The sequence below is a fragment of the Hemitrygon akajei genome, chromosome 22, assembly GCF_048418815.1.
Source record: "Hemitrygon akajei chromosome 22, sHemAka1.3, whole genome shotgun sequence".
NCBI lineage: Eukaryota > Metazoa > Chordata > Chondrichthyes > Myliobatiformes > Dasyatidae > Hemitrygon > Hemitrygon akajei.
The window spans coordinates 48,041,503-48,057,580 of record NC_133145.1 but is presented as its reverse complement, the minus strand read 5'-3'; the positions used below and the strand labels follow the sequence as shown (position 1 = coordinate 48,057,580).

At 39.0% G+C, this 16,078-nt stretch overlaps 1 protein-coding gene across 1 annotated transcript in view; it reads right to left on the bottom strand.

Annotated features, from left to right (window-relative positions):
• Positions 1–15,873, bottom strand: part of LOC140714716 (transmembrane channel-like protein 7) — a 55,569-nt gene extending 39,696 nt beyond the window's left edge. The window contains exons 1-5 of the mRNA XM_073026214.1: positions 15,724–15,873; positions 9,806–10,058; positions 5,001–5,149; positions 2,733–2,894; positions 1,026–1,120 (exon numbers count right to left, since the gene is read on the bottom strand). Of these exons, the coding sequence (XP_072882315.1) occupies positions 1,026–1,120; positions 2,733–2,894; positions 5,001–5,149; positions 9,806–10,058; positions 15,724–15,763 (699 nt within the window). The 5' untranslated portion in view covers positions 15,764–15,873. The remainder of the gene's footprint in view (positions 1–1,025; positions 1,121–2,732; positions 2,895–5,000; positions 5,150–9,805; positions 10,059–15,723) is intronic.
• Between the last annotated feature and the right edge of the window lie 205 nt (positions 15,874–16,078).

Here is a 16,078-nt window from a genome sequence, read left to right as displayed (position 1 = left end):
ATGAGCATTAAAGAAGTAAAGAACTACAAGAGGAGGTATGACAGAGAACAGTAGAATCAATTTTATTTATTTAGAAATACAACATGGAACAGGCCCTTTCAACCCAATACAAGTCAATGCTTTGGCCATTTGATCTTGCCCGTTGTTCATTTCACCTCATTTCCTCTCCATAATAAAGTAGTCTTATCCTCAACAATTTCCCCGGTTATGGTGACCTGTTTCTCTCCATATACAGTTTTCTTACTTAATTTCAAAATTCTGACACTTACAGTGCTTGCATAGTTTAGCTTTTTTACTTTTGACCTACATCTAAAATTTGGAATTTCATTCATTTTCTGCAATCAAAATTTGATTTTGTTCTGTAACCTTACGTAGTAACTTTTCATTGTTTTGTTTTTGTTAAGACACACTTTAAGCCAATGGTGGATGGAGTGGCTCACAACACCCTACACTCGTTCTGTAGCAAGAAATTTACATTTCCAGTGAGTAAAATGCATGAACAAATATTATAGCAGCAACAACATAATATTCCCAGTCTGTTAAAATCTATTCCTACATCAGTCAGGTCTTCTTCTATTTAGTTATTCAAGCTCTACAACCATGAATGCAGAACAATTTGTTTTTAATTGGAATTGCTGCCCACACTAATTAGCTGACTTGCTTCATGAAACTATAGTGTACAAAATCATATAGAGAAATATCTTACAGGTCTCAATTAAAATCTACATTTTAAATTAGAGGTGAGACCACGAAGTTTTAATCAGGATTTATGAGGCAGATATTTATGGATTCTGGGATTATATGGTATTCAAATTAGTGTTTTAATGCGTATACTGCTAAACTTCTTCCTGTGTTCAGTCTCATTTACACTCATGTAAGATGTGCAGAAGCCATAACTTCATACGACACCATGGCTGGTTACGAATTCACCACTTGGAAGCTGGCAGCTACTTATCTCTTAAATAAACAACTGCTGAACCCAAGTGCATTTCATTTGAATCACATTTTAAATTTAAATAACTTACTGTCCCAGAAAACAGATCCAGAATTTTTTCATAAAATGAAACTAAGCCCTTTGGATATCGCTTATATCTGAAGCACTCAGGTGCTGAAAGAGAAACTAGAAACACAGATCGTTAATTGGATGTTTGCATCTATTATTACTGAATGGACTCCAGCACCTTACTTGATTACAGTATACTTAAATGTAGATGTATATAGAGAAGAGAGCTTATAGATGTATGAACCATTACAACCAATGTCCATTTGAATTAATTCAAGAATTCACATCAGAGTAAAATTATTACATCAATGCAGCCAGAATAGCTTATTCCATGCAATATCTCAATCAATCATTCATTCAGTCAATCAATCAATAACCAAATAAATCAATAAAGTCAGCCTTGAAGTCATTGGAAGAGGAACAATATAAGAGCCTGCACTGATCAGAAATTCCCTTAATCTTTTCAATCCTATGATTATAAAGATAAGCATTTTGACAATTCAGATAATGTCACATTGTAGAAATTGTTAAAATATAAATAATGGGCTAGGCATGCTGTGGATGCCTGTAATTAAATATGAAGAAAAATAATCTTCTTAACTAAAGTACAGGTATTCCAACAATGCACAGTAAATTTTATGCTGCCTGGACCAAATCCACCATTAAAATTAGCAATGATGCTTGGTTTGAGACTAATATTTGCAGTTTAGTTGAAGATTCGTGGAACTGAACTTCTGAAATATTGTACAGGTTATGTTCCTGAGGATGGCTTATGAATTGGAAATCCACAAAAGCAACATGGGAGTGGATTACAGCTGTGATGGAAGCGCCAATCGGCCTCGCAAACTCCGTAAGAGGTGGAATCTGCTCAACCTTCTCAGCTCTGTTCAGCTCAACCCAGCCCAAGTGGGAGAAAAGGCATGCAGAAATGCCCCATCCCACACAGCAGAAGATGCCTGAAGCAGCACAACAGGCATCACATCCATCCTGCTGGTCCCCCATATGCTCACCTGCATTGTCCTTAAATCAGGCATTCATAACCTGGGGAGAATCTGACCAGCCACGTCCAATAGTCAATGGGACTAGGAGGAATAATAGTTCAGCATAGACTAGATGGGCCAAAGTGTCTGCTTCTGTGCTGTAGTGCTCTATGACTCAACGTAAAATTTAGAGAGTGAATAAAGAATGCTCCATTTATCAGGAAAAATTCTTGACCAATTCTTCATGGCATCTTCACGGTTATCTCAGCTTCGAACCAGCAAGCAGGGCAATTGAAATAGTAATAACATGGACTAATGCCTCCAAAAGTTTCCCCTTTGAATTAAAATAAAACAAATGGAAACCAGAGAGATATTTCAAAATAAACAATAACACCATGAATTAACTTGATCAGAAGCAAAAACCAATAAAAGCAATGAGAAAAAATGTATAAACAAAATCTCAGTTATACTTAATAACTTTGAAGTCCTCCATCACCTCAGATATTACTGACAAATGATTGTTACACAAACCATTCCAAGAATAAATCTCCAAAATCATTGAATTCTGACAGCAATTTGTACATCCATTCATTTAGCAAGTGAAAGAGGTGGATAGTAATGCAGAAGCAAAGAAAATTAATCATTTTAACCTGTCACAGTTGAACAGTTTTTGCAATTGAACATGAACATGCATAGTACATTATTATGCATAATGATGGCATAAAATGTGACACATATCATAGACTCACTGTTTTCTATGCGCTCCGTGTCTGTCTGGTTGAGTTCCATGTTGGTTATGTAGATGGAAGGCAGAAGCACAAAGCCACTGACCAAAAGAAATGCCAAAAGATTCAGGAAAACCAAGAAACGAAGGAATGTGAAGTATGACTGGATGCCAGTCCCAAAGCGGCCTAAGTCCAAAACATATTGTGAAGCAATAGATTAACGTAAGGTGCCATTCAGTATTATTTTGATTTTGAAAATTAAATTACTCTCCAGAATAGTAGTTCTAACCAAAGTATTTTTACACCTTCAAGAAAGTGCTTCAACATGCAATATATTTTTCATTTATTCCTAGAACAAATGGAAAATTAAATCTGTCATTATATTCAGCATTCAATTAAGTCATGTTCAACTTTGGACTTCATATTAAGGTAGGAACTGAAGTAATCCATTTCCATCATCTATTGAGATTGTGCTGATCAGTCTATGATGTTTTCTCAATCCCTTCAGTAAACAAAGTTCTAAAAGCCTCATATTAAACATTAAATTTTGCTTCCTCAGCATTTTTGTGTGTATCTTACGGATTTTGGACTGCTGATCATGAAAATCACCATTAAATTTCCCGATCATGCACTTTTTTGGAAAATAGAGGTATTCCACAGGGGTCTATGTTGGGACCGATTCTTTTTATATTATATGCCAATGATTCCCAGATCGAATGGCTTGTCATATGAAGAGTGTCTGATGATTCTGGGCCAGTATTCACTGGAATTCAGAAGAATGAGGGGTGACCTCATTGAAATTTATTGAATGGTGAATGGCCTTGATAGAGTGGAAGTGGAGAGGATGTTTCCTGTGGTGGGAGAGTCTAAGACCAGAGGACACAGCCTCAGAATAGAGGGGTGTCCTATTGGAACGGAGACGAGGAGGGATTTCTTTACTCAGAGACTGGTGAATCTGTGGAATTCATTGCCACAGACAGCTGTGGAGACCAAGCTTTTATGTATATTTAAGGCAGAGGTTGATAGATTCATGAAAGATCAGGGCATGAAGGGATACGGGAAGAAGGCAGGAGATTGGGGCTGGGAGGAAAATGGATCGGCCATGATGAAATGGTGGAGCAGACTCGATGGGCCAAATGGCCTAATTCTGCTCCTATATCTTATGGTTCTTATACTCAAATATCTGTTGGTATCTTCAAGTTAGTAATGAAAACCCTTGTTCGGATTTAGCCATCTTATCACACCTGCAGTAAGAAATGTACAAAGACAATAAGCTTAAATACATTAAACATTGCAACAATGTGACTCATGAGTACAGATAAACTAAATCCAGTGCGTTAGTGGGAAAGAACCACAAGCAGATTCCTTGTGCAAATGTTGAGGAACTGAAACAAACTTCTGCTTCCTTGTTGAACTTCAGGTGCAGCAGAAAGTTGCTGGTAGAATTGGCCAACAAGATCAGGGCCTCCACATTCTCTTGGGAGTCCCACATTTGATGGTATTCATGTTATGTGCCAATTGTTCCATGCAAAGTTGCTGGCAAGTCCTCCATGCTCATTTCTCAGCAATAAAGACAGAAAAAGCTAAACGTGCAGCACTTCCGTAGAGAAAAGTATAACTACACTTTAACTTTGTAATTATGCACGAGAATATTTCAGATCATCGAACTGAAGCTTTACTCCACAGACACTACCTGATCTGGTAAGAATTGTCTGTATTTTCTATTTTTAGATAAGATTTCCAGCAGCTGTCATTTTGCATTTTTCTAGTTGCAAAGCAGCTGTTTTAAATTTATTTCTAAGATCACTCTTGTTTGTCTTCATGTGTTGGGCCCAACAGTTGATACACTTAGAAAGCTATTTCCTTGGCTACTGAATGCAAAGGTCACTAAAGGTGCTTAGTACTAATGGATAAATGACAATTATTTCCATAATTCATTCCTTTATTTTTATGAATAACTCCCTGATATCTTTTATTCTCTTCATCAATCAACTAACATTCTCAATAAAACTTTGTAGACATCCCTTAATAATAAACATCCTACAATTCATCTGAACCTCATCACGTGTTCAATTTACAAAGTTTTTAAAAACTAATTGCACAAGAATGCTTTAAAAATAGTGCTCCCTTCTAACAGCTATATTCAGATACTGGGATTGAGTTGCAGTAATGATTGATTTTCTAAATTATTTCCTCTCATGTTACACATACTTAATAGCCATTTCCAACTTCAGACACTTTGTTCCTGACTGTGCTAAGAATGCAATCCCACATTGAAGAAGTCACTAATACCTTCTATTTCTTTCAGTGACCTCTTCCACAGTTCTAACCAGGATATGGCATTTCTCATTTCCTCCTGCAGCCGCCTCAGTGATTTCTGCTGGCTTTGCTTCCATGTTTCCCAACTGCTGAGTACCTCTGAGCCACATGTTCTCTTTTTCCTGAGCAAAAAGTAAAAGATCAATTCTTAGGACAAATAATGAGATTAAAACACACAACGTGCTGGAGGAACTCAGCAAAGTCAGGCCGTATCTATAGAGAGGAATAAACAGTTGAACTTCAAGCTAACATGGTTCATCAGGACTAAAATAATGAAATTGATTGCTTACAGATTCATCTTTAATCACGCCTAGAAAGGAAAATTGTGATCTGAAGCCCTCATTTATTGTAGGGGACTCTTTACCAGAGATTATTATTAACTATTTACAGCCCAAAAATGAAGGCATTGGTAAGGCTTTGTTGGATCCTGATGTTTTTGTGATCCAAGGTTCTTCAGAAGTCAAGAACACGGCATAAGACTTGTTACTTATGATCATTTTATTAAACATTAGGAGAACAAAGGAAATGAAGGGAAGGAAGACAGCAAAGATCAAAGAGAACCTAATGGCAGGGGGGAAGAACAAAGACAAAGGAGAGCAAACCAACAAAGTCTGGCCCACTTATATCGGACTGTTGATGGCACAAATTCCATCCAAATTCAATTGATTAAATCAATCAATAAGATAGCTCCTATTCCAGTAATTCAATACCCACTAAAATGAAGACGTTTCCAGAAAGATACAAGGAAACTGGAACTACTAAAGAACACACTGAACAATTTCACGTATATAGGTAATTATATAAAAATACAAACAAGCATATGAAATTAAAACTACAAAGAAAATAACAATTATATAGTCCAATCCAACAGCATACTTGAGAGTTGTTCGTTACTAAAAGAAGTTAATTCAATACATTTTTCCAATCAATATTTTTGATCTGTGGTTTTAAGTGTTAAAAGGTTAAAATGTTTTCTGAAACAGGCACAGACAGTGATCCTGAAATAGTCAGAAAGGAAGAAAAGAATTTGTTTACTTGATTATCTGCATGTCTGAACCAGAGTAAAACTTTGTACCATGGTTACGAGTCTGTATACAAAAGTGATAAACATATCAAATTTCTGTAGCAAAGGATAATACACACTCCTTCCTTGAAAGGATGCACGTTATTTCATCATCATCATCATCATGTGCCCGTGTCATATGACGTGGAGGATCATGGTCTTATGACCATGATTGTTCTTGGCAAATTTTTCCACAGAAGTGGTTTGCCACCATCTTCTTCTGGGCAGTGTCTTTACTAGACAGGTGACCCCAGCCATTATCAATACGCTTCAGAGATTTCTGCCTGGCATCAGTGGTCGCACAACCAGGAATTGTGATATGCACCACCTGCTCCCATGGCTTCACGTGACCCTGAGCAGGGGGTGGGGGGGCAGGGGGAAGCTAAGCAGGTCCTACACCTGTAGGCTAGCAGGGGGAAGGAGTGCCCTACATCTCCTTTGGTAGAGACACATCTCCACCTAGCAAGTTATTGACCTCAGTTCAAAAATCATCGGGGACCTCAAATGTGATAATATATGGTATTGTTTAGATTCCATTAATAATCTGAGCCACATGTTTGCAGGTTTGCCGTACTAAAAACTTATAGTTAAGCCTTATGGATAAAATGACCAGGCCTATTAGTGGAATGACTGTGTTTCAGTTTAATGTTGCCAGAGATATTATGTAGGAGCATATATGAATAAATACAATGGCCTACAAATTGTATTTTACATACACAAATTTACATTTAAGCACAATGGAACTTAAAACTACTGACTTTTCATTATTTATCTTCCTGACTAACTCCCAATCTCAACAAGTCAATCATCTCCCTACTCATCCACTGATTGTCTCAGCATGAAATAATACTCCCATTATGCTAATCATATTCTCTCCATTGTCCTGAAGCACAAGTCATATCATCTCACACACCAGCCCTAATCGGCCAAGACAGGGGACTGCTGAAGAAAAGCCGTAGTGGGAATTTACTCAGAGCAGAGATCATGGATAATTAGAGTGGATGGCCAATTTGGGAGCCAAGGCATTCAAGTGCTGACGGATCATTTGATGGCAGCACATGTGCTAAAATCTTTTGAATAATCCTGAAAATTTTGAAGACCGAGTCTCCCACCATCAACACCCAGGAAGAGTCATCATTAACTAGAAATATATTGAGTCAACCACAATCATACCAGGACTGTGAGCACAAGTTACAGGCTAGGTGCACAGTAATATGTGCCAAATGGCATGTCACTGCAAAGTGTTTCCAGCATCTACATGACAGGGCATTGCGTACTGAACTATGTTGCAACTGTGTAAGTCACTGGTGAGGCTGCACTTGGAGTATCCTGTTTCAGTCGCCCTGTAGTGGAAAAGGTGTGGTTAAACTGGAATGACTGCCAAAAATATTTAGGAGGTCAGTGCTTGGACTAGAGGGCCTGGGTTACAGGGAGAGACTGCGCAGGAAAGGTCTTTGTTCGTTGGAGCGTAGGGGAATGAGGGGCAAATGCATGGAATGTTTGAAATTATGAGGATCATAGACAAGATGGGCATGGGTTGGGGGGAGAGGGGAAGAATTTAATAGGGACTTGAGGGGCAACCTTTTCACACAGAAGGTGATGAGTATGGAATAAGCTACCAGAGAAGGTGGTTGAGGCAGATACAATAGTATCATTTAAGAAGGAGATGGACAGGCACGCGGAAGGATGGGACCTAGAGGAACGCAGGACCTAATAGTTTTGGTGTGCATCACGGACAGCATGGACTAGATGGCCCAAAGGGCCTGTACGTGTGCTGTATTGCTTTATGCCAGGAGTGTGATGGAATTCACTCTGCTTGCTTGGATGAGCACTGCTCCACAACATGCAAAAGCTCAGTTCCTGCCAGAACCTCATCTACCACCCATCACCCTAAAAATTCACTTCCATTGTTTTCAGAGCACTCTGCCCACTTGGAGTACAAAATGCACAGTTATGGATACAAAATGCACTGCAGTAGCTCACCAAAACTTCTCCAGCAGCACTTCACTAAAGTGAAATCTGTGACATCTAGAACAACAGAGACAGCAAACTCGTCAGACTGCTACCACCTCCAAATTCAGCCTCTGACTCACAGTTTATAACCCCAGGTTTTAATTTCAATGATTCTAAACCCAGATTCTAACCTCACTGGTTCTAAACGCAGGTTCTAACATCAATGGTTCTAAACCCAGGTTCTAACAACTGGTTCTAAACCCAGGTTCTAACATCATAGTCCTAAACCCAGGTTCGGACCTCACTAGTTCTAACCCCAAGTTTTAACATCAACAGTCCTAAACCCAGTTTCTGACCTCACTAGTTCTAAACCCAGGTCTGACCTGACTAGTTCTAACCCCAGGTCTGACCTGACTAGTTCTAAACCCAGGTCTGACCTGACTAGTTCTAAACCCAGGTCTGACCTGACTAGTTCTAACCCCAGATTCTAACATCAATGGTTCTAAACCTAGGTTCCAATCTGACTAGTTCTAACATCAATGGTTCTAAACACAGATTCTGACCTCACTGCTCTCACCCCAGGAGCACTCCACCAAACAGCAGTATAGGAGCATCTTCACTGCAAGGACTACAGTGGTTGAAGATGGTATCTCAAGAGCAGTCAACAATACCAATTGACAACCATATTCCTTAAATCAGTTTAGTGAAGAAGGTGATGTAAACTGAGAAATGGTACCCAAATGAAATTGAGTTGAATAAACAACAATGCAGTACAGCTGGCTATCTTTCACCAAATTGATTAAATAGAAATATAACCATTACTGTCCAATGAGGTAGGACTATTGTCCCATGGGGTAGGGAGGTCATTTAAATTCTGTCACAACAACATCCTCTTACTCGAGATCAACAAGACCTAGGAGCTGATTTTTTACTTCAGGCGGAGGAAAGCAGAGATCCACGAGCCCATCCTCATTGGGGGATCACACAGGTGGAGTTGGTCATCAACTTTAAATTCCTCTGTGTTATCATTTCAAAGGACCTGTCCTGGTCCCAACACGTAAATGTGATTATGAAGAAGGCATGACAGCACCTCTGCTTCCTTAGGAATTTGCGAAGACTTGGCATGACATCTAAAACTTTGACAAACCTCTTTAGATGTGTAGTGGAGAGTATATTGACTGGCTGAATCACAGCCTGGCATGGAAACACCTAGGCCCTTGAATGGAAAAAAGTAGTGGATACATCCCAGTCCATCGTAGGTCAAGTCCTCCCCACCACTGAGTACATCTGCATGCAGCATTGTGGCAGGAAAGCAGCATTCATCATCAGGGACCCCCACCACCCAGGTACCCAGGTCATTCTCTCTTCTCACTGCTGCTCTCAGGAAGAAGCTACAAGAGCCTCAGGACTCACAACACCAGTTTCAGGAACAGTTATTACCCTTCAGCCATCAGGCTCTTGAACCAAATGGGATAACTTCAGTCAACTTCACTTGCAGCATCACTAAAATGTTCTGACTATCTAAGGACTCAGTTTCAAAGACTCTTCATCTCATTTTTTCAATATTTATGTATGTATGTATTTATTTATTATTTCTTCATTCTTTTTGTATTTACACAGCTTGTATGCCCAGTTAGTGCCATCTTTTGTTATTGGATTTATTGAGTATTCCCACAAAAATTAAATCTTAGCATTGTATATGGTGACATATGTATACACTTCGATAATAAATTTACTTTGAACTTTGAACTTTAGAACTAACCTCTCTTTCTTTCTCTTTGCCATTACGAAAGGAAGTTCTCTCAGAGCTTGCTTGCCATCCACAAGTAGATACTCCTCATCACATGTGAATTCTGAAGTCGAAAGCTCAGATGAATTCTCAACGAAGGACCGACATTTATCTTGGGAAGTCACAGATTTTGATCTTCTTTTCACTGACTGGTTACTTGGAAGTTGCTGGTAAATGCTGGTTTCACAGCAGGAGTGATTGGAAATATTCAATGAAGAGTTCCCATCTGTTAGGAAAAAAGCAAACACATATTCACTTACAAGAGAAAACCTGCAGATGCTGGATATTCACATATTCACTTATTAAGTAACCATCTGGTTAATACTTTGTCACATTAAAACAAAAAAAATGTTCAGTTATTATTAGTGCAGATCAGAAAATCTACACACAGTAGCCACTTTATTAAATACATCTATATACCTTCTCGTTAATGCATATATCTAATCAGCCAACCATGTAGCAGCCACTCAAAGCATAAGAGCATACAGGAAACACAAAGTACACCGCAGATGCTGTGGTCAAATCAACACGTACAAACAAGCTGGATGAACTCAGCAGGTTGGGCAGCATCTGTTGAAACGAGCAGTCAGCAGTCAGGATGAGTTCTGACGAAGGGTCTCGGCCCGAAACGTTGACTGCTCGTTTCAACGGATGCTGCCCGATCTGCTGAGTTCATCCAGCTTGATTGTATGTGTTGATAAAATCTTGCAGGCATGGTCAAGAGGTTCTGTTGTTGTTCAGACCAAACATCAGAATGGGAAAGAATTGTGATAACAGTGACTTTGACCGTGGCAGAGTGGTTTGAGTATCTCAAAACCTGCTGGTCTCCTGGGGTTTTCACACTCAGTCTCTCGAGTTTAGAGAGAATGACGTGAAAAACAAAAAAAACGTCCAGTGAGTGGGAGTTCTGTGGCCAAGTGTTTTGTTAATGAGAAAGATCAGAGGAGAATAGCCAAACTGGTTCAAGCTGACAGGTACGTGACAATAGCTCACATAACCAAGTGTTACAACAGCTGAATACGTGTTTCTGCATGCATGTGTAGGAGAGCATCTCTGAGCACACAACACATCGAATGCTACAGCCTCAGAAGACCACAAACAGTGTGCTTCATTAACCTGCTTCATTAGTTATCATTCACTGGTATATATTGTATTCAACAACAAATGACCAACAATTGGTCATTTAAAAATTTTCCAAGACATTCTACAGGACCATTATTATTCAAATCTAAACATGCCATGAAGAAAAGAGGGTAGTATAGAGGGGAATTTACCAGTTTAGGACAAACACAGCTGATGGCTTGGCTGTAAAGGATGGAAACATCATGTGTTTGAATAGAAGTATACCTGAATCTTGGAGGCAGTTACAGAGGCAGAGAGAGGAAAGACCATCAAGAGATTTAAACCTAAGAATTAACACATTCTGGTCAGTGAATACAGAGAAGTTTGGTGTTCAGCTGTAGTTCAAGTAAGTACCAATCCCTTATTAAAAAAATTAAAACTGCAAGTGTTAGAAATCTGAAATGAAAACAGGTAATGATGAAAATGCTCAGCAGACCAAGGAGCATCAGTGGAGACAAGAATAGAGTTAACATGTCAATTTATTGACCTTTTCTTCAGAGTTCTGAAGAAATGTCACGGACCTAAAATATTAACTGTTCCTCACACCACAGATGCAGACTGATTGCCTGGGTAATTCCAACATTTCCTGTTTTTATCTAAGCATCAAGCTTAGTCTTTACCTCAGTCCCCTGGCACTTTGGCTCCCAGACATAATGTATTATCCATGCCATGTGCTGCAGGGAATCTGGAAGTTGTGGTTAACATCTGAAACCGTTAATAATTTATGGTTGACAATTTGTGACTATAGCAATGGTGTTCAAAATAATTATACAATCAAACTGAAATCAAAATGTATAAAACTCAGACATTCTGAGATTGCTGTGGGTGGAAGCCGCCTTCTCAACGAGATAGTCTGCTGAAGTCTTGCAGATGGTAATCATTTGCAATCACCAACTTGTCAAGAACTATAATCATGAATGCACTATTTTCTCTTAAAAATCCTCAATGAAGCCTAGTTGAATGAGGCATTTTACTTAGGCAGTAACCCACAATTATTCTGAACAAATGACTGGTCATAAAGAATTAATGCTACATATAAAGCTTTACTCCCTTAGGATAACTACTTCAAAACTCAATATTATTTTAAACTAATTAGTGCAAAGTTTTGTTATGGATGATTCAATTTTTATTTTAAAACCATATGGTATAGGAGCAGAATTAGGCCATTTAGCCCATCGAGTCTGATCCATTTTTCCTCTCAGGCTCTGTCTCCTGCCTTCTGCCTGTATCCCTTCATGCCTGACCATTCAAGAATCTACCAAGCTCCATCTTAAATATACATACAGACTTGGCCTCCACAGGTGCCTGTGGCAACAAATTCCGCAGATTCACCATTCTTGGGCTAAAGAAATTCCACCTCATCTCCATTCTAAAATGACACCTCTCTATTCTGAGGCTGTGTCCTCTTCTCTTAGGCTTTCCCACCACAGGAAACATCTTCTCCACATCCACTCTACTGAGGCCTTTCACCATTCGATAGGTTTCAATAAGGTCGCCTTCATTCTTCTGAATTCCGGTGAATACAAGTCCATACCCATCAAATGCTCTTCATATGACAAACTGTTCAAACCTGGAATCATTTTCATGAAGATGTCAATCTTATAATGCCATAATCCAAAAATTGTTTGGATTGACTCTAGCATTATAGTGTCATAGAACACCTCAGTAATGAAACAGGCCCTTCAGCCCATCTAGTCCATGCCAAAGCATTAAGACCATAAGACATGGGAGCAGAATTGGGCCATTTGGCTCATCAAGTCTGCTCTGCCATTTCATCATGGCTGATCCATTTTCCTTTTAGCCCTAATCTCCTACCTTCTCCTCATATCCCGTCATGCCCTGACTAATTGAGAATCTATCAACCTCTGTCTTAAATACGTATACCCAGTGAGATGGCCTCCACAGCCACCTGTGGCAACAAATTCCACAGATTCACCACTCTCTGGCAAAAGAAATTCCTCCTCATCTCCATACAAAACTTGTCCCTCTATTCTGAGGCTGTGTTCTCAGTCTTAGACTCCCCCAACATGGAAAACAAACTCTCCACATCCACTCTATCTAAGCCTTTCAACATTCGATAGGTTTAACGCGATCCCCACTTATTCTTCTGACTTCCAGTGAGTACAGGCCAACAGCCACCAAAAGCTCCTCATGTCAAGGACTGGTGTTAATTTAAATTTTACTCTTTAAAAAGTTAACTTTAAATTAAGATTATGTGTTCTTGATTTGCTTTCAATGAGGATTCTTCATATTGTCTGGCTGTTAGGCCACCTTCATATCATGATTGTTATATGTCAGAAATCTCCTATAACTGACATCAGAATACAATTCATGCCGGAAAAGGTGAAATCCATTGAACAGAAATTTAGAACCTTGTAGGTGACTTTATTTAGGATCAGTGGTGAGTTCCATCACTCTGTGGCTGATAGAAAAGAGTAAAGTTAAACATTAAAGATTTGCTTCATCTGTCATGTGTGCATCAAAACAGACAGTGAAGTGGATGATTTGCATCAAAGACCGACACAGTTCAAGATGAGCTTGGGGCAACTTGCAACTGTTGTTACGCTTCTGGAGTCAACAAAGCATATCCACAACTTAGTAACCATCACTGTATGTCTTTAGAATGTGGGAGGAAATCGGAGCAGCCAGAGCAATTGCATGCAGTCTCAGAGAGAGTGTACAAACTCTTTACAGATTGTAGCTACAATTGAACCTCAGTATTACAGCTGGCTCTGTAAAGCGATACTCTAACCGCCATACTACTCTGCCACCCAATTCATGTCACTGTCTCTTCCTTTCCAACTCAACGTCAAATCAACACCACCTATAATCTGTAGAGCAGAGTGATTGGAGACAGGTTTAATCCTGCAACATCACCTTCCAAATATTCTACCCTAAGGAGGAAATGTCAACTTTCTTAAGTTTTGACAAAAGGGGATAAGATATTTTTTATTTGTTCTAGATATAAGTGGCCCCATCGTTATGCCAGTTCGGATAATGGAAATTTGCCCTTTAAAAATCCACAAATCACTACCAAAAGAATCTGGGATACCAAATGAAAATTAACTCTTAATAAATTTATCTCAAAAAAAGGTAAAGAAAGAAAGAATGTCTTTCAACTTTTATTCCTTGACACATATGCAGATGACATAGTGATGTAGCTTCATATTAAGGGAAGTTTTGACATGAACCATTTTCTTGGAACGCAAACCACTTCCCCCAACCTCCACATATCTGTTACCTAGCGTTGCCTCTATGTGTGACAAAGTCTTCACTTCATCACAGTGTTACACAGTCTTATTAGCCCACACATTCGCATTCTTGGCATTCTTGACTTTGAGACCAAATTGTTCATATTACAGACGATGAGGGGCACCAGCACTAATTGCCCATCCCTATTTGTCCTGAAATGAATGGTTTGGCAGGTCATTTAAAAGGACACTTATTTTCATTCCTGATTTTTAACTTCTTACATTTAAATTCTACAGCTGCCATAGAGGAACTTGAATCATTCCTTTAATTCAATAATCCTGACCACTAAAATATTATGCCTGTAATACAACTCACTTTTGACCTTTTTCATCCACTTTCCAATATGCAATTGCACTATTTTACAATTTGAGTGTTGTTTAGGTAAAGTATTTCAAATAACAAAGTAATAAAGTTTAAGAAAATTACTAAGAAGGGCAGCAAGATCATAGTAACAGCACAATGTGGGTTGCCCTCCAAGGTCACACATCATCCTGACTTGGAAATATACTCAATGACCACCTTACTAGGTATCTTCTGAACCTAAAAAAAGAGGCCACTGAGTATATGTCTGTGGACTTCTGCTGCTCTCTGTAGTCCATCCACCTTCAAAGTTCAACGTGTTGTGTATTCAACGATGCTCTTCTACACCATTCTCTGTAAACTGTTGGGACTGCGTGCATGAAAATCTCAGGAGATTGCACAGTTTCTGAGATGCTCAAACCACTCCGTCTAGCACCAACTATCATTCCACGATCAAAGTCACTTAGGTCACGTCTTCCTCATTCTGATGTTTGGTCTGAACAACATCTGAACCACTTGACCATGTCTGCATGCTTTTATGCATTGAGTTGCTGCCACATGATTGGCTGATTGCATATTTGCTTTAGTGAGCAGATATACAGGTGTATCTAATAAAGTGGCCACTAAGTTCCTTCATCATTGCCGGGTCAAAATCCTAGGATCTCCTTCTCTGTCAGCATGGTGGGTTTAACCACATATGAAGCACTGCAGTCACTCTAGAACAATTAAGGGAGGGTGTTTAAATATTGGCTCAGTCTGTGAAACCCACATCTCTTGAATAAATGAAGAAAAGTATGTCAGAACCAGTTTTCTCATCATTTTCTCTGTGGGGAAAAAAATAGGTTGCAGCCACAGAAAACAGAGGCAGAAAAACTGTAGGAAAATTGTCACTACAATGCCAGCCATATGGCTTGCTCACACTTTGCACTGTCAAGTACAGGAAGTAGTTGTAGTCAGTAAGTTGCTGGTGGCTACGCTCGAGAGAAGTTAAGTGTGATAAAACATAATAATGGAATTCAATATTCTATTCTAATAAAGTAAAACCCGTGATTTTTATGATATTACCTTTCAAAAAATATAAAGCCAATTGAGATTCAATTACGATTGTGTTAAATGTATTAGAGAAACCATACACTTTGAAAACTGCCCGTTTACTGTCAGATATCAGCATTGCATTACTTAAACTTTCAGTTCAATGTAGTAAATGTCCGACCCACCTGATTCTGCATCAGATAAGTCTGCCGTTCCTTGCTCCATGTTCTGAAACAATTCTTATGAGTGTTTGCAGATACTCAACGAGATCTTCTTTGGAGAGGTAACATTACAATTCAGCCATCACTCAAAACATAGCCATTCCTGGCAGTTCTATAAAGTCATCAGCCAAATCATCATGTGACAGGAAACAGAAACACAACAGAACTTCCCCAAATAAAAAACAACTGTTGCATGAAATGTAGCTACCAGGCAGAGCAATCTGCAAAGGAACTTCTGAATTTAAAGGTTATAATTGAACTGCATGTCATTTCTCTGCCCCATCCTTTGTTCGGCTTCCTGCATTTTGTAATATGGCTC